Source organism: Corvus moneduloides, chromosome 7 (assembly GCF_009650955.1).
Source record: "Corvus moneduloides isolate bCorMon1 chromosome 7, bCorMon1.pri, whole genome shotgun sequence".
Taxonomy (NCBI): domain Eukaryota; kingdom Metazoa; phylum Chordata; class Aves; order Passeriformes; family Corvidae; genus Corvus; species Corvus moneduloides.
The window spans coordinates 26,149,915-26,168,491 of NC_045482.1; the positions used below are offsets into that span (position 1 = coordinate 26,149,915).

Genomic DNA, 18,577 nt, shown 5'->3' on the forward strand with positions numbered 1-18,577 from the left:
CTCAGAAGCCTGCCACACACCGTCATTAAGGCTAGAAACCCCTTAATCACTGTCAGTATGCAGAATGCTGCAGAGACAAATATGTTGTGGATTATAGGGGGAGTAGGGAGTAATATGTGCTGCTGCTTCCTTCCTTTTTTACAATGGTGTTTACACATTTATTTTTCAGATGGGTTAAAATTCTCTCTGCATGGTTGAGGTATTAAATCAGTAGCTTTTTATTACAAGATTCGAATGAGACTTTCAGTAGAGACAAACTACATCACATCTGTGTATTGCTGGACTTCTGCCACCTTTCCCTGGAGCACCCAGGGACAAATAATGCCAGAATCATGAGGCTGCCCAGGTTTCCAGTTCTTCTGACAGCTCTCAGGAAAACTTAGCAAGTCACAGATAATTTTGGCCTTCAATATGGCAGAGTTAAGGGCTGAAAAAGCACTCCCAAACCCATTTGTTTTTCTGTTCCTTTTGTTCCGTAAAAGTGCAGAAGGCCAACAGAATGCAATATATTTATTACACAGTGAGAATTTTTCACTTCTTGGCTGAAATAAATACCTGTATCCTAACGTTTACTGTAAACACTCACTACAATCAGAGTACAATCAGTTGGAAGTCACTGATGGAATCAACTGGTCCAACCTGCTCCTTAAAGAATGTCTACATTCAGATGAGGTACAAATTCACTTCTCCACCAAAACTAATGGGACCTTCTTGGCAGAGCTGCTCCCCATCCAGTCAATCCCCAACATGTGGGGATGCTGATGCTGTTCTGTGGCAAGTGCATGGCTTTGCGTTTGCTGGCAAGGGCTCCCGCTGGCACATTGCTCTGGTGGGGTCCTTAACTACTATGGATTTTCATGACATCATCAATTATGTCACTTTAAAACCACCATGCAATTTGCACAGCTAACCTGTTTATTTCACTGAGGCTGAGCAGCAAGCTTACAGGCAGATACTGCTTTTCAGATTGAGATGGTAAGCAGTTGATATATATGACATATCCAGTAGATCACCTATGATAAACCCATTATATTTAGTCCTTTAGAAAGAAACAACCAAAAAATCTCAAAAGTCTATTCAGTCACTAAATCTGTAATTTTCCTAACTGGAAACAGTATGTTGGCTAAAATTCTCTGATGTGTCTAAGGTGTCTGGCAGCCCAAGCCTGCTGCCTCCAGGCCTGGCCTCCCACAGAACACGTTCTTAGGATCAACACAGTATTTGAAAAACATGTGATTAGCAGCATGCTTCATACCAGAAAACAGAAACCTTGCTCTGTGACAGCCTTAAGCCTCCCTTCTGTGAGTTCTTCAGTGAGCTTCTCTCCAGCTGAGTGTAGCAGAGATCATTTTAGGTATAAATCACCAGCTGTATGGGAAGGACTCCTGACATTGATGCTGCCATATCTATTTATTAACAGAATAATTCTTCACATTCAGAGCCCAGTAATTACTGCACACATACACAATAAAAAGCTCAAATAAATACCCTGAAAGCTACTTAACTATAAGGGTATGAATATACAAGTAAACTTTATTAAAAGGCATTGACAGATTGAGGTTTGCTACAGCATTTCAGCTAAGAAGATCCATTTTAAGGAAGGAATCAGAAGTTACCTTAATGGCCCTTCATAAGAGCAAATACAACCCACTCCATCACTGAGCAGATTACTCAGAAAGACAGCATTTGAAAAGAGAGAATTCCCTTTGTAATCCATTATCATATTATCAAATACAAACTAGTCCCAGTCCAGGTTCCTTGTGCAACGGCAATAAGTAAACAAAATACATGTAGAGATTTTCTTCTTCCTCTTTTAATTTTCTTTTTTGTCCTTTAAAAAATCACTTTCAGATGAAACACCTTTATTTGCATTGACTGTGTTCATACTTCTCTCACTCATGGACTCTCTAGCTAAATAAAGGTTTTTGTAGGCATGCTTGAAGGAACAAACTTTAAAGACCCTACTGTCATCAGGTTTTGCCCAGAAACTTGTATGACAAATTTATGACTTTTACAATGTGCCTAAAGAGAGAGGTCACATTTTTTACAGCAATTTACACAGCTAATGCTGCACAAGAAGAAAGGTTATCAACTCTTCGGCAATAAATACATTTCAAGAGTTTGGCCCTAAAAATAACATGAAGAATAGCATGGTTAAATTATGGTTCGTGCTTTGAGAGTAAAGGCAGTTGTTGGGGTTTACTTCATGTTGCCTATGCAGGAGTAGAAGAAGAGAAAGCAAAATCAAGCCACCACATGCAAGCTCAGTGGTGAGACAGGAGCATTCATTACCAAAGTATATGAAATACTGTTGATATCTACAGGAACCCTTGGATTGTCCCTACCTACAAATAACTGGCTGTTGAGTTGCAGGCGGAAGTGTCCCTCAGCAGGGGCCTCCAGGACCTTCTTGGGGAGGTTGTCCACCTTCAGAGAAGTTTCCTTGAGGTTCCTCTCTGCCTGGACGTAGTGCCACTGGTTGTCATTCAGGGGTGTGGGAGACTGCACAGAGGCTTCTGTGGGGCCATTCCCGACATCTATGGAGAAGGTGATCTCCTTCGGGGCTGGAATAGATAAACAGATGTGAAGAGGAAGTGAAGGTCTGAATTAAATCGTGGTTTTGACACCAAGAAATCTCACATAAATATAGGGTCCATTAACTTTTATGTCAGCAAATAGTACAGGATCATTTACCTCCCATCTCCTACACAGCAGCTTATACATAAATTTAAGCCTGCAGCCTCACTGTTTGATCTCTGCTGTGATTATGCTTGGTTGTGGGTACCCATCTTTTTTTGCTATAACAATTACAGTGCTCTAGAAATGGCACTTCTCTTTTTGAAATGAAAGTGCCAAAGGCTACACAAAAGTCAAACAATGGTCCAAAAAGATTTTGGACAAATAATGCTAAGAAGGAAGAAAGGATGAAGATCTTTCCAACTAGATCTTTCAAAATGCAAGTACTTAACCATTACATAACTTGGCTGCATGTGGTATGAGAGAATCCTACAAGCATTTGCTCGCCCAAGTCTGACCCAAGATGCACAAAAAAACTAATGAGCAAAACTAGTTAATTGCTGATCTGAAACTAAAGCTGTACATGTAACACACATCTAGAGATAATAAGGCTCCTAGAAACAGGACAATAATTGCAAAACAATTAACATTCTTGCTCTTGATTATTTTCCTCTTCCTTAAAATGCTAAATGCACCAGGAAGACCAAGAACCAGGTCCACACATCACACGACCAGAAGGTTGTGGACTGAAAATTCCTATAAACCTTGTTATTTCAAGCCCAAAAAATTGGGATAGGTCTGGTTTTAGAAGCTGCTTCTTAGATAGTTAAGATAGGAAATGCTCCATAGGGATAGACAAAGATCTATTCTGAGCCCCTGCATCTGCTAAAAAGTAATTTCCCTTTGAAGCAGCTGCTTGGTGGAGCTTCCTTGATACAAGGCCTTTAGGCTGCAAATTCCACCTGGCAGCAAGAAGCACAACAACAAACTACTGATGAGAAGCCTAAGTCTAAAAGATCTTTCCCAAACTTTTAAATAACTCATTTCTCTAGGAGGACAGATGTAACACACATCCAGAAGCTTTCACTGAACAATCCTCTTAGTTTATAGTATTTGTTATATTTGATGCCATTTTTACTTCCATATCCCTGAGAATAAAATGCAATACACTGAAGTACAACCAAATTGGACCTTGATGCGCAATTAACAGTAAATCACACCTCATTACCTTGTGATAATGCACCATGACATTTACCACTGGTTTAATGAATTGAAGGGCCTTGGGGCCCTGTTTTATTAAACTTTATTTTGGGGTTATTATAAGCATATTATCAAATGCATAGCACTCAGTTTGTTTTCCCTAAGCTTGACAGAATTTGGAATACACATGTCATATTTCATGTCAAAGCTGCCACACTCTTTTGTCACTAATAAATATTTGAAGTCATCCTAACAGGAGTGAGGCAAAATCTCACTAATTAAATTCCATGCAATTGTCCTTATACACTGAGAAGCAGTTACACTACACTCACTTAATAGATTTTGAAGTATTCAAGATCCATTACAACTGTGACTAACTTATCTTGCATTATTGTCCTGTCCTTCTTAAGCTCTCACCTCGTAGCTGTACCATACACACTGAGTTCCTGTGAAACACTAGGGCTGCATCAGGCTGGGCATGTTACTGATACGGAAATAAAAGTAACCATCAGAATAGTTGCATTAAATTTTTCAACTTTCAACTAAAATTACAGCCTATAGGTACATCTAACCAGTAGGTTTTTTTCTCTAAAGAGCAAAAAAATAAGTATTGGTGTCGAAAATATAAATTCATACTTGTTTGTTTAAGAAAGATAAATCTAGCCATAGTAAGATTAAGTGTAATGAACAAGGCCATACAGGGAGACTCTGACAGGAGAGGTAGGTAAGTCTAGATAAAAGTCTTTATGTCCCCATCTTATAGTCTCCAGGCACCTCCAAGCCTCTCAAGATGGCAGAAAATATGTCCTTCCCAGTTCTCTGCAACTGTCAGATTGGGCAAATACACCAAGATTTCTGAGCAGTGAAACTTACAGCTTATTTCAATTCGTATGAAGTCTTTAATCCCAAGGTTTTCCAAGAACACCCCGGATACGGCGGTAGTTTTGAAGAAGAAGGAGATGTCCGCACTGACCTCGGCGTGGAGTGTGGGGAAGTGCAGGTAGGAGGCCTCCGTGTTGAAGGAAGCAGCATTCCAGAACTGCCCTGCAAACACAACCCCCTTCTCTATAGTTAATTGGTGCAGGACAGCAGCTGCAAGCTGCATGTGGAAAGCCACCTTTCATCAGAGAAATAGTTTTTTATAAAAAAAAACAACAACAACAGCAAAAAAAAAAAGGAACATTCTGTACCTATGGAAATTGAGAAAAGCTAGTACTCACTGTCTCCATAGCAACGCAAAGGGCCGATTTTCCAAGCAGCCTCAGAATTTGATCTGTTTGTGTCAGTGATCACAATCTGAGTTACAGGCAAATGGTCTTTGAAAGCAAGGAGGCCAGTATCATTTGTCCTGGATTTTAATACACAAACAGAAAGAGACAGATTAACCACAGACAAACCCCCCCAGCATTCCTCATGCAAGGCAATACTTAAAAGACGCTTAGTTAAAGATGAAAGATCTTTTGCAGAATTACCTGGAGGAATTATGACAAGTACACACAGTTAAGATAGTATGTTCCCATGTATGCTCTATGTTCATATGCAATACTGACCACTGAAGACAGCATTTGGACACATGATACTGGCTGGGATGGGCTGTAAACCTGCTTCAGCTGTGCAGAACAATTTTGAAGCTGAGGAAGTGCACTGCCATGCTGACTAATGGACATTAATGTAAACTGGGCTCTACTGGGTTTCCTCAGCAGGATGTATTTACTGTGGATCAGGTCTAAGTCCAAGTCTGCATTTCTATAAAGTTATCTGGAGACAGATAAGGGTGTTTATGCTGGCTTTATGCTTCACCCGAGCAGCAAGAGGACAGGTGATGCCTGTTCCACCATGCTGTTAGCACAGGGAAGCCAGACAATTACTGATCCAACTTCAAGATGGCTGGGACACAACTGACCCTGCACAATGTAAAAACAGCTGAGTTGGCAGAGTGAGTTTGGACTGAATCAATCCCTTGCATTGCATGCCAATGGACATTTTGTGTCAGCAACTGAAATATTCAAGGCAGATTTACTGCATTGTCTTCTTGTGCTTGTTTAGCTGGGCTTGTTCTTCAGCTGTGACTAAATTACACATGGTTGCTAGAAAGGAACTGGAAAGATTGATTCCTGAAGGATAATTTCTTTGTTTTTAATCTGAGTCAGCTGGACAAAAAGTTGTCCTCAAAATGCAGTGTGATGTTTCATGGCAGGCCCTTAAGTCCACCTAGTGACTTTGGCTCTGGCAGGGTACAGAGATGTGCATTCATCCCACTGCACTTCATGAACCCAGCCGAGTCCCTCAGGCACCAACCCTGACCTTGCCAGAGCAGAACTGCCCTTTCGAGGTCTCTCTCTATCGATTGATAATAGAGAGGTGAGTGCTCCTGAATCTCATCTCCACAGTGATGTGTTTTTTCTTCTCCTTTCCTCAAGGTTAAGGTTTGCTGTACATCCAGGCACATAAGTGTGGCAGAGCATCCTTCATGGAACCAAATCCCAATAGTTTCGGAGAAAGGATCTCTACCTCTTCATGGCCCAGCAAACTGTGTGCAGGGTCTGGATTCAGCTCACCTGTCTGCTCACAGGTGAAAAACTATATCCTGCACATGGGGATGGCAACATATCCAAAATGCCAGTAATCCCAAATTTATACCCACTGCTCTGCCAGGCAGCTGTGACAAAATGCCTCAGGAAACAGGTATCACTATCTGAGTGATAACACTGCCAAAGAGTCTGATATTCCAAGCAGGATCCCAGACCTGCCCATATCCTGCTTGCAATGCCAACTTCCATAAATGTTCCAGATATGGGAAGGGACACAGACTTCTAGCAAAGAAATAATAATCAGAACAAACACTACAGCTGTGCTCTGACACACAACCTCAAATGTTTGTTTGGTTAAGTGCTCTACTCTGATTAATGTTAGACAAAAATAGGAGTATTTTGATCTTTTTTATAAAGGCTGCATACATTGCATTTATTTTTCATTGCTTCTAATTGCATGCACCACAGTTAATTGTCTCATAATGCCAAGGGGAAAAGCAGACGTACCCTCTCCGATGCTAACATTTTCTTCTTGCTCCAGTGGGTGTCTGACATGCAAATAATTACAGACAAAGTGCAGCAAGATGAAATTCCCAGGCACGAGGCAGAGTAAGGCCTCCAGCACAGACTCAGGAGGGAAACTGTCATGTATGAATCAAAGGTACATGGTCTCCAAATCTCTTCAGAGAAGACTCTGAGTATCACACTCCTATAGCTTATTGTACCAATATTTGAAAGTTAACATAAATACTCTTAACAGATGATGTAACTGCCGTGACAAAAGCTAAATTATTTGAGTATTTCTTAGGAAGATAATTAAATAAGGTATTCCAGTGGCTGGGAGGAAGAAGAGTAGGCAGAATGAATGAAAGAAAGGCAGAAAGATGCGTAGTAATGGAACATAAAATATTCAATACACATATGAGTAACTAAGCTGGCACTTACTTTTTTAAAACAAAATTTTTCAAAAATTGCAAAATATTTAGGGATGTTTCCTGCAAATTTATTTAAATTTAAAAAATAGTGCAGTCTTTTTACTGGCTATGATCAGCATTAAAATAAAAATCAGTATCTTTCTACAGCTAGTGTTCAAAATATCTACAAAACCCCATGAAATGGTGACATTTTAAAGATATCTATTCCACATCTCTGAAAACTGCATTGCTTATTAGATATTCTGCTGTATTGCATGAAGTTCTTTTATATCAGATTTTATGACTGAATTTTTACTACTTATATGCCGGTGTCACAGCAAACTTTAAGAACATAGCTCAAGTGTGAGAGAGAAATATATTCTAGAATTAATAAAAATCTTCACTTCTTTGTTAATGCCTTGAAAACTCAATCAAGCTTCTCTTCAAACTCAAATAGCACATTTATGCATTTTATTCTCTCACACATGGAAAAACCCCCTCATATAATGATATATATTTTCATACAAGCAGACACTGAAATAAAACCTATCAGAAAATATTCTGTCCAGAGAATGCATCAGTGTGAGGAACAACATATCTATTGTTGCAGTTAATTATTATTATTTCATAGTAGGAAATCAAGTTTTTGGCGAAAGATCCTAAGCTATTTCAGCTAAGAAATGCAGAAAAGAGAGTGGAAGACATTGTGAGTGTTTCAAATTCTGGGTATTCCTTAAATTGAACCTATTTCAGACTCCATTTCTTAAAAAGCACCACAATTCCTCTTCTCTATGTGGTACACCATGGCAGCCTCTCAAATACAATGTATTATTCCTGAGAGAGGAGCAAAAGAGCTTCATGTACCTGTACAAAACCTTCCTGGAGGCACTGCTGTGACACTACAAAATACAAATATACCAGGGTTTGGACAAAACATTTGAAATTTTGCCTGAAGGGGGCTTGGGGATCACTTCTCATGTACTACACTTTTCAAATAAAATTACTATTTTCTGATAAAAAGCATCTGCACTCTGACATGCAAATACATGATTTTGTCTTTTAAACAAAAGCAAAACCTTGTTAGATTAATTATTTTTGTGTTTGTTCCCAGAGTTCCTTTTTACTGATATGTATTTTAATTTAGCAGTTCACATACACTTAAAACCAGATTATATTTGCTTTTCCACAGCTGCTTCTCAGGTTAGCCAAACCCACTACTTTATTTCTCCTTAGTGGGTTTCACATTGCACTCTGTGGCTACTTCCATGAGGCACACCCCCTGTAAGTTAAGACCTGATTTCACAAAAATCAAGCAGGTTTCATCACTTTCCCGAAAGAGTTCCCTGCTCACAGAAAATGGTATGAATAAATTAATGAACTTGGGAAGTCGACCTCCTGCTTGCTTGACTTGGCACTCAATTTGGCACAAAATCAGATGAAAATCTGAATGTTTTGAGGGTGGAAACAACCCTCAACAAACAGATGTTTCTCTGAGCTCTTTGCATAAAGGATAGTGTCAATTTGTCATTTCCACAAGCAAAACCCAAACCAAACAAATCCAATAATGCCCTTTAAATTAAATCACTGAATTTTTTTTGTTTATGGGTACTAAATACAGTTGGATGTCATTTGTTTATCCATGTCTGAAGATTAATGCCTACATCTACCCAAAGGACTTCCTCAATAAGCTATGAGGCAAGTCACATGTCAAACAAATGCTTTATGTCTGGACCAATTTTAAAAAGATGAAAATAATTTGCTGCTAAAGATGACAGTGCAGCAGCTGGATACTGCAAGGTGTAGTAAAGGTAAACTCACCTGTAAATGACAAATAACTATTTTGATGACAACATGATGAAACTATTTTTCTTCTTCCTGGCTACTACTAAAAGCATGCTCAACAAACCCTCGCTCTATGGTGTCCTAACTGTGTGAGCCATCATAAATTGCTAATCTCTAGGTAGCCATTTCCATATTTTTTGTAACAGATGGTAGAACAGTGGTGCCATTAAATATAATTTATTCTCATATGATCCCCTATTGGTATGTTTTTCTCTTGCACATTAATGGAAACTCTGGCGGGATCTGAGCCTCAGTAGCTCAGATATTCAGCACAGATTTTCAGGAATACCATACACCTGGGGAAAAGAATACTATCATCAGCAGATGGCAAGGAAGCACATAAGGAATGGGCCCATGACACAGGCTTCCATCAGGAAAAGTTTTGAGGCCTGTGCAGGGCATACCATTAATAATCCAAAGGAATACATTTTAATTGCTATCTTGCCCATGAGCCGTATCCACAAATGCTTTACTGGGTAAAATAATGTACAGTCACGATAATGTAAAAAACACCAGCATGAGGGGACATACCTAACAGCTGAAGGCAAGATGCAGTGCCTGTATTTGGCTGAATTAGGGATACAGAGTTTGGTAATTAGAGTAATGAACTGATTCTTGACACCTCAGGGACTTGCTACAGTCAGCTCTCTGCAGGCAGCTCTTCCCGGTTGTTGACAAAAGCAGTCATGACAGCAGATATCCAAGACAGTTCTGTATAGGCCAGGTCACCTCTGGCAGAGTCAGCTCTCAGGCTCTGGAGTTGCCTGCACTGCTTCTCGGGTTATGGATTCAGTGTGGGATAGTGGCAGAGCAAATAAAACCAGTCAAGTCTGGGCTCATCAGGGTTTCTCTGCCCTGCTCTCCTCAACCCTTCCAGTTGTAGCATCCTGGCTCTGGCAGAGCTTAGCACAAACACAGCTCATCCAAGCAAGGCTTCATTCACTTCCATTTGGCTTTGCTCCTCCTCAAACTAGGCTTGATATACCCATTATATCTCTGGGAGACAAGATGGGTCTGACTATCCACCCTCTATTTTGTTCCCCTTCTTATCATGTCCCATGGTTTTCCTTATTCTTGTAGTGCCCCAAAGCCACAATAAAGAGGTGAACTTTGGAAATGGCATGACTCAAATGTTTAGCTCCCCAGTGAAGAAGTCTGTTCTGGAAGAAAAAAGAGGATACTCCTCAAGTTTGAATAATAAGACTGAAGAATTGAAATAAAATATGGCCATCAGCTAGTTTTTGGAATCAACACTGTCCACCACACTTAGCTTAGATGCCTGAGCTTCTTGTACAAAATGAGTTCCAAAGATGCCTCTCTTTCTGTACAAAATAAAAAGCTGCAGAGCTCTCCAAATTCACAAGGTTTCCAGGTGAATACAGTCAGAATGGTTTTGTCTGATGACTGGCTTCAGTCAAGGGTTTGCATTTGAAGGGGAGAATGGATTCCAGACAGAGAGGCCAAAGTCGCAAAAGGACTTCAGGACAGTCATGTGCCACCTCAGCATGAAAGAGTTTCCTCCCATTTAAATGCAAGGTTTGATGAGCAGCAAGACCTCAGTTGCCAAGGCAAGAGAATTTTGCTTGAGAGGAAAGACAGCCTGGGAGAGGCATTTGAAGATCCGAAAGATCTCATGATAGCACTATCCCTTCAGTATTTCAGTAATGCTTTATTCTTTAGGTCAGTTTAACACATCTGCCCAATCAAGAATATGTTTTTGTTTGAAACAGGGTATATATTTTGAAAGACAATCACTAATATATCTCATCTATATATAACTTGTCCCAACATTTAACTATTGTCAGTGTGGGGGAAGGGAAAGAAAGAAAAATAAAACATTTTCTGAACGAGGCTTAGCGTCAGCTTGAAGCCACTGGATTTTTATGAATGTTCCCACCCACTAGCAAGTGCTTTCAGCAGTCAGAAATCTTTCTCTTTTTTTTGGCAGCAGGCAGCCAAAGTATGTCTTACACCTTTTCAGATCTCTTGCTTGGGTCAACAAAAAGGGTGCAGTAGCAGGTGCCTCTGCTTCCTCTTCAGAGATCTCCCATTCTCCCGAAAATACCAGGAAGATTCTCCACTATTCTGCAGTGACACATTTCGCTGTCATCATACTGTGTAGCTTGGAAGCACGATAAGGATCCATATGGAAAAAGATACTTATCAGTACAATGCTTTCATAAAAACAAAGGTGAAAAATACAAAAGCCCTCCCCATCTAGAATGCTTAATTATACATCCTTGTTCATCTGGCCAGGGGGACTAACTTGATGTCAAGTAAGAGCCCAAAAATAGCAGCTGGCTCAGCTGTATGCTCAGATATCATTTAAAAGTCAGCATGCCTAGAGGTGCATATTGTGTGCTGCCAAACACCTGGCACAGGACTTTGTTAGGTCTACTTTCCATTGTTTATCATTTCTTTTGCTGCTCTGAGAAATTAGTAGCTTCTTCTGCACCCAAGATTTAGTCTAAGGAAAGCAAATCAAAGCAGAATCCTAGGATTGTCTCTTCCTCAGGAGGATGCTTCAGCTATTCTGGATAGTTCCTACCTTGGAGCAGCATGATTTATCTAAAAGGAGCAAAAATTATTTTCTGGTTTTCAACTCTGCAGCACCCATTTTATTTCATGCTGAGGCAAATAAATGCATCTACTGCTGTCTTGCTCCTTCCACTATAATGTATAGCAGGTTAAAGTCACAGTTCAGATCTTAGCAGTTTTCAGATTCGAATGCTCGTTATATATCAGGGGTCAGTGTTCTAGCAGGGAAACACAAAAGCAATCTTCAAGAGACATGAAATTCCTTATGTTTAGAAACTCTTCATAAAGGTCAGGGTTTTTCTAGCTTTTATAAAGGCAACCTCAACTTTAAAATACTACCAAAGTAAAAATTTCTCATGGATTAAAAACCAAAGCAACTGAATCCCCAAACCAACAAACAGTAGGCAGTTTAGTGGAGGTAACTTGTACGCATATTCTGTTATTATCATGAAATTAGGAGAAACAAGTAGCTCTCTGAGCTGCCAAGCTAATGATGCATGATTTCCAACATCTTTCTCCCATGAGGGTTTTCCAAAATCTAATAAAAGTGTACGCTTCCTTAACTTCCTTCTTGTGGGCTTTAATTGGCTTTTTCCCCTCAGCCTGGCATAAATTTTCATAGAATGTGTAATTTGTAATACTTTTGAGACTTCTCCTTCTCTGTCCAAGATGTTTTAAATGTGTCTACTTGTTCAAAATCATTGGGGGTGTGTGTGGGAAAACGGACATAAACACCCACAGAATAACTTGTTTAGGTCTCATTTCCTGAGGAGACTTGGCTGAAATATTATAAAGCTGCATTTAGCTTTCACCTTGCATTGCTTTTGTACGACCTAGTGCTGCAGTGCCCTGCAGTCTAAGACTGCAACCCCAGTGTCAGCAAGCATAACAACCTGCTCTGCTTGAGCAGTGAAAAATGGAATGGGAATTATGAAAAGAGCCAAGCACCAGTAAAACCAGATGCTCCTGATGCTCATGTGCAAACCTCGTCAAAAGCGCATCTGATAACCAAACATTAAAGAAAAGATAGATTAACATGCACAGCCAGGCTATTCCATACAAATCACATTCATAAGCCAATATTTACATAAACATCTTCCTGAAGAAATCCCCTTACAGCTATAATTTTTGAAAGTGAATAGTGACCCCAGGGATATAAAGGGTCCAAGCAAATAATCACACTGTCTAGAAATCAAGCAACCAAAAAGTCCAACACTTACAGTGACAAGTAATTTCTGATTCTTTTTTTTTTTTAATGTTCTTAAGACTTCTTACCGTTACTTTCTACTCATTTTAAGTGAAGGTTTCACAGGGCTAATTCAGTGTTTCAAACACAGCAGCCTACGACAGCAAGACATTTCTTGTCTGCTTCCATTATTCATAAATTCTGAACTACTGGAGGTTAAAATATCTTTTTTTCAGATAAAGGGCAGCAGATCCTATCACCGAGTGGTCTAGAAGGGAGAGTGAGTGAGCAGAATTTTCACATGCATGTTCAGTGTTTCAAACTGTACTTCCAACAACACTCATCTGAAATTTCAGTCCCCTCAAACACAATTGGAAAGTTCACCAACTAGCTCTTGGTGGCTGGAGCGTCTCTGAGAGTGCAGAGAAGGACAGAAGATTGTGAGGTGGCCTTCCCAAATTCATGCAGCATCAGAGCACAACAAAGGTCAGAACCCAAGGAAGGCTTTAAATATTCATCCTGTGACTCCAGAATTTCCTATGGAGACTGAATCAAAGCCTACAGAAGCCAAACGACTCTTCCCATTGACCTTAAAAAGCTTGAGATCCAATGCAAAAGTAAGTTAAGGCACATTATACTGTTTCATAAGAAGAATAGGAGACTTTTTAGCAGTACATATTTCTTGTTTAGCTGTATCTGAATTTTGCTGTCTAGGCCTCAATTTTCTGCTCCAATGTACACCTATGAACCAAGCTCCTGGAGCCTTTATTCATGCAATGCTCCAGTTGAATCAACCAAAACTTTTAAACAAATAAAATTACTGGATGTGGCATTCAACAAGAAAGATTTTTTTGAAGATGACCCATCCCAGCAACCTACTTCAACCAGATGTCTTTGGCTCAAAAAAGAAATTTAAGGTGAAAGTCCAAATTCTAGCTTCAGTTTCATTCTTATCAGATTATACTCAAGCCATTCAAGCATCCTGAACTATGAAACAGGCAATATTTAAGCCTTCTTGCCCTGCTTCCTGCCCCCAGCTCTTCACACAGACACTGCTATACACACGTTAAAATTATTACCATTCTTCTCTATCTGCATCACAGTTGCAAAAATATCTCATATCCAGACAACTTTCTTCCAATCCACATGCACACTGTTGAATGCCCGGAAGAGATCCTCCCCAGTAAAGATGCTTTTCATTGGCACGGCCAACCCACCAAGCAAATGGCATTCCATCTGGATGAAAGGGAAAAAGGGGGGGGGGGGGGGGGGGGGGGGGGAGAAGAGAAAAGAGAAAAAGAGAGAGAAAGAGAACTTGATAAGCAAACTGGATTCTCCTGAGAATGAAAAAGAGAATGGAGGTGGACATGTTAGACAATACTGAAAGACAAGATGCAAACTGCAAAGTAACAAACCACAGACTTTGCCCCAAGTTCCATTTTATGGAATACATGTTGAGAAAGCAACAGTTCTGTTGTAATCTCATTTGGTTTGAGGAGCAACTGTTTCACTTCGGGCTCATGTGCCAGTTACTCACGAAAACCTCGGCACCTTTCAGCTGCAGAGACTTTGGAATGGCTCAACATCACTGTCTGCACCAGCTGTGTCCAGGGGTTTTTGTGTGACACTGGGGGGGCAGATCTGACCACTGAAGGAGACTGAAAACAATTCTCCTGCCATGACTCACACTGTACTGTACCACACAGGATTGGACAAGGACCTGTTGTAGCATCAACTAGCTTTGCAGGAGCCTCTAGCCCTTGATCAGGATTTCTGACTTAAGAGTCAGACATAAAGAACAAAAATCTACAGAAATAACACACTAACTGATCTATTACTATGAACTTAACACAGTTCCTCACAAAACTAAGACCAAAATTTCTATCGGTTTCTCAGGGAACAAGACTAGGAATTTTAATGTGTTTTCCATGGGTGGAATTTGCAAATGCGAAGCTCCATGAGATATTAAAACAGGTAGGGCATAAGTGGGAAAAAATATTTCCCTGCTTGGGAATCAATTTATCTCTGTGAAGCTATTTTCTATCTACAGGAGCTTTAAGATCTATGTATTTATATAAACTGAGACAGTTTTTTGTTCAAATTTCAGAATCCATCATGCATCAAGCATTAAGTATTAATAGTCAGATGGAGTAAACAGAATCTGATGTAATGAGATTCACAGATTAACATTTTCTAAGACTGACTTTGTCTTCCAGCTCAGGTAACTTTTTCATTGACTCCTTAATCCTTAAATCAAGAAATGTAATCAGTTATACATACAGGTAGATGGCAAAATTTAACAAAATTGACATAGCAAGACTTTTTGATCAAAGGAGCTTGGAAAAATAAACTGCATGGCTAATGTAGAAAGATGCATCAATTTATTCTTCTGCTTTACTAACATTATTAGTAGGGAGTATTTCTCATTATACAAGGGAAGAAAACCTAAATTATGAAATGCAATCAAGGTTAACTGTAGAGTGTGAGGGACTAATTAAAATGAGTTTTAGAATCACTTGGCAAAATTAATTCATGTTTATTTTTCTTCTAAGCTTAGACTGCTGAACTGTAAATTCATGAAAAAAGGAAAATAAAAATAGGAAGAGCAACTCCATTATCACGATACCAACAATTAAGACATGACGAATTTGACCAATACCCAAAGGTACTCATTAGAAAACCACAATCCAAGTACATCTAAGGATTCATCTCTCAAAAATTTACACATTCATTTTAGGCCTCGTATTATTGTCATCAAATTTATACTTTCTTTCTTTTCTATTCAGCTGATTTTCTTGCAGAAGTTGATTGCTGCAGCCAGTGAAACAATTCTATACTATATTATTGGTAAATTACTCAGTAAAGCTTGGAATACTAATGTTAATTGAATAAAAGGGTGATTTGTCTAGGAGTAGAAATAGATATTATACAGAAGTGCTTAATCTAATTTTAAAAGTGCCCATTCTGGAAAAAAAAATATTTAGATAAAGATAAATTTTTCAGGCCAACAGCAAATAATGGTATTCATTAATCAAATACAATCTGTGTCAGTTTCCTTTGGCAGAAGTCATTATATACTTACACATAACAGTGAAATAAGCAATCCTTCACGTGTATTACGAATAAGTAATTTTCGGATGTCTTTTTCAGATCTGTTGTTGTTTGTTTTATTGAGCAATACCAAGCAAACACATGCACATTCAGATTTATGGTATAGATTGGGAAGTGGTAGAAGCACCACAGTTTGAGTAATTTACAACTAAATTAAATACAGTGCTAAAAAATAGAGCATTCAACATTATAAGGAACAATCTTAGACTATCAAGGGAACAGGCTATAAAAAACCAGCATCTTTTTCAAAATTCTATTTATTAGGCAGAGTTCTGCCACCCTTTACTCAAGATGAGTTGATTTTTCTCACTAACTAGTCCCCTAGAAATCAATTGTAGTATTAGGGAAAATTATACCCTGATTCTTCAAAACTCTTTTCCACATGCTTAGTTTTTAATACATGAGAAATCAGAGCTTTTCAGCAAAGCTCTTAGAAATCTATAGTACTTCATCAACACCTGCAGAGTTTAGGAATTCTGAAACTTATATTGTATGTCATATACCTGTGATGTTGAAGTAAAGTAATAGTTCACAAACAATGCCAATCAATCTGAGTTCTTTCCAGAAAGTTTACACCATTATACCTTGGAAGAGCTGGAGGATGTCTTGCACTGAGATTGAGTTTGGCCGGCTTGTGTTGATTAAGATCCTTCCTTCTAAGTCTGTAGATTTGTTGCAGTATCTTCACTTTTGTAATCATGGTGTTACAGTTTTTTCAAAGCATTATCAATTCTCCACCACCTCAAAATGAATTAATTTCCCTTCTGTGGTGAAGCCACAGACCAAATCAATGACATTAAGCAAGGATTTAAAATGACCCCATAACCTTATGGTAACATAAGTCAGTAGAGTTCTACTTTAATATTTCTAAGCTAAAAAGTCCATTAATAAGAAGTGCTATTAATTCTTCATTCTTGCACTGTTCCTAGCAATGCATTGTTCAGTAAAAAAGGTTGTCAAAAGCCTACTGCACAACTAAAAGTATTCTTTTCCATCTATTTTTTTCTATTTATAAGGGGAAAAAAAATCCCCTGTAAGAAAAGTTTTTTAAGGTTGTCTTTGAACTCTGTGCTATGGTTTTGAAGGAGAACATGTGTGAAAAAATATCCCAAACCAAGCAAAACAAACAAGTCCCAAGTGAATAAATTCACCAATAACCGAACAGTGACCACTTTCTTTCCAGTGATTTCCTTCTGCACTGCTTAAGCTGCCTTTGGAAGGTTTCAATTTTGATAACAAAATCTTCAAAAAAGGCAAATTTTTTGTTATATTTCCGTCAGAGAACAGGGTGACAGTGCTGTCTGGAAGCCTCTACAAACAGCTGTGGTGTTTACACCACTGTTTTTTACCATAATTTAATATAGTATTATAATAAATATAACGTAAGCATAATATAATACTACAAAGTAATAAAATATTATAATTATAATGAATTATAAAACAATATAAAAGAACTGAGCAGGCAGACCAAATTTTATATCAAACCAAGTACTCCTTTATGCTGTCAGGCACAGACTGCAGAAGGTATGGCTGTCACAGATCTTCTGAAAAGAAAGAATAAGAGATACCATCTTCTGTGGATTCTCTATTGGCCTATTCAACAGCTGGGTGTGTCCATCCAAAAAGCCAAGTAAGGCTCTGGAAATCCTGACATATACAATACTGCAATATATGGACAAGAACTCAGTCTGCTTCCATCCAGCAAAGGCAGGGAGGGTCAGGCTGCTCTCTGCTGTCAGTTCTCCAGCAGATTTCCCATATCTGCTCCACCACTGTGCTCATTTCAGCTGTTCATTGGTAGCTGCCTGTATGGAATCTGCCTCAGCAGCAGCAAGGCTGGCCTTGACTGCACGCTTCACCAGCACAGAGGCTGAGGACTATGAAGAGATAAAAGACACGTGGAATCAGTCTCCTGTGATCCTTGGGAGACACAGATTGAGATCAAATTCACCTGCACTGCATATCTGCCTCTTCTAGGGACAAAAATGGTTGAACATGTATTTGGTGTCCTTCTACCAGCTCAAAAAAAAATAGCTGTCTTCTTAAATCTCCCTCATACTGACAGTTCTCTCATTTTCCGTATTAGGAGGCATTGACATTTGTAGCAATACAGGTTATTTTCAAAGGTTTAGGCTTGCTCATGTTTTAAATGACATTTTTTCAAAAATTATTTGCATAGGCACTCAGAAGCTGAAGGAGAGGCAGAAGCAGCACTTTCCAACAGCATTTATACACATTATATGCATATCACTGTGTGTATAAATTCCAAGCAACTTCTGTGGACCCAGTTTGCCTTTATAGAGGCAGAAAGTCTTAGTACTGAGAAAGTCTTTATGTTTATACAGCGTGAGTTAAAACAAAGCCATGCATTTTTTAAAGTATTATATTTAAAATATTTGCCAAGATTTGCCTGCATGATTTGTCAAGTTTATTCTTGCTATGGCAACAAACAAAAATCTAATTATGGAAACATAGTAAGATAAATTGGATCCCGTGTTAAACTCTTGTGCTGTATTAACCTAAAGTCTGACACAGTACTTACATACTCCTACGAGAGTCAAGGTTTTTGGGGTACCCAAGCTATTGAAACAGGTCAGTTAAAGGTCTTTTCCACCACCACATCAGGTCAATTTATTTGCATTTGTCTGTTGAAACACTGAAAGCATGTTGTATTCAAGCAACATTCTCTTGGCAATCTTCACATTCATTTTTTTCCCCTAAATTCAAACCAAGTTAAG

General features: G+C 38.9%; 1 protein-coding gene across 1 annotated transcript in view; it reads right to left on the reverse strand.

Moving 5' to 3' along the window:
* CNTNAP5 (contactin associated protein family member 5) overlaps positions 1–18,577 on the reverse strand; it is a 279,817-nt gene that overhangs the window by 46,572 nt on the left and 214,668 nt on the right. Inside the window, exons 14-17 of the mRNA XM_032113776.1 lie at positions 13,808–13,964; positions 4,938–5,065; positions 4,591–4,761; positions 2,346–2,564 (exon numbers count right to left, since the gene is read on the reverse strand). Of these exons, the coding sequence (XP_031969667.1) occupies positions 2,346–2,564; positions 4,591–4,761; positions 4,938–5,065; positions 13,808–13,964 (675 nt within the window). The remainder of the gene's footprint in view (positions 1–2,345; positions 2,565–4,590; positions 4,762–4,937; positions 5,066–13,807; positions 13,965–18,577) is intronic.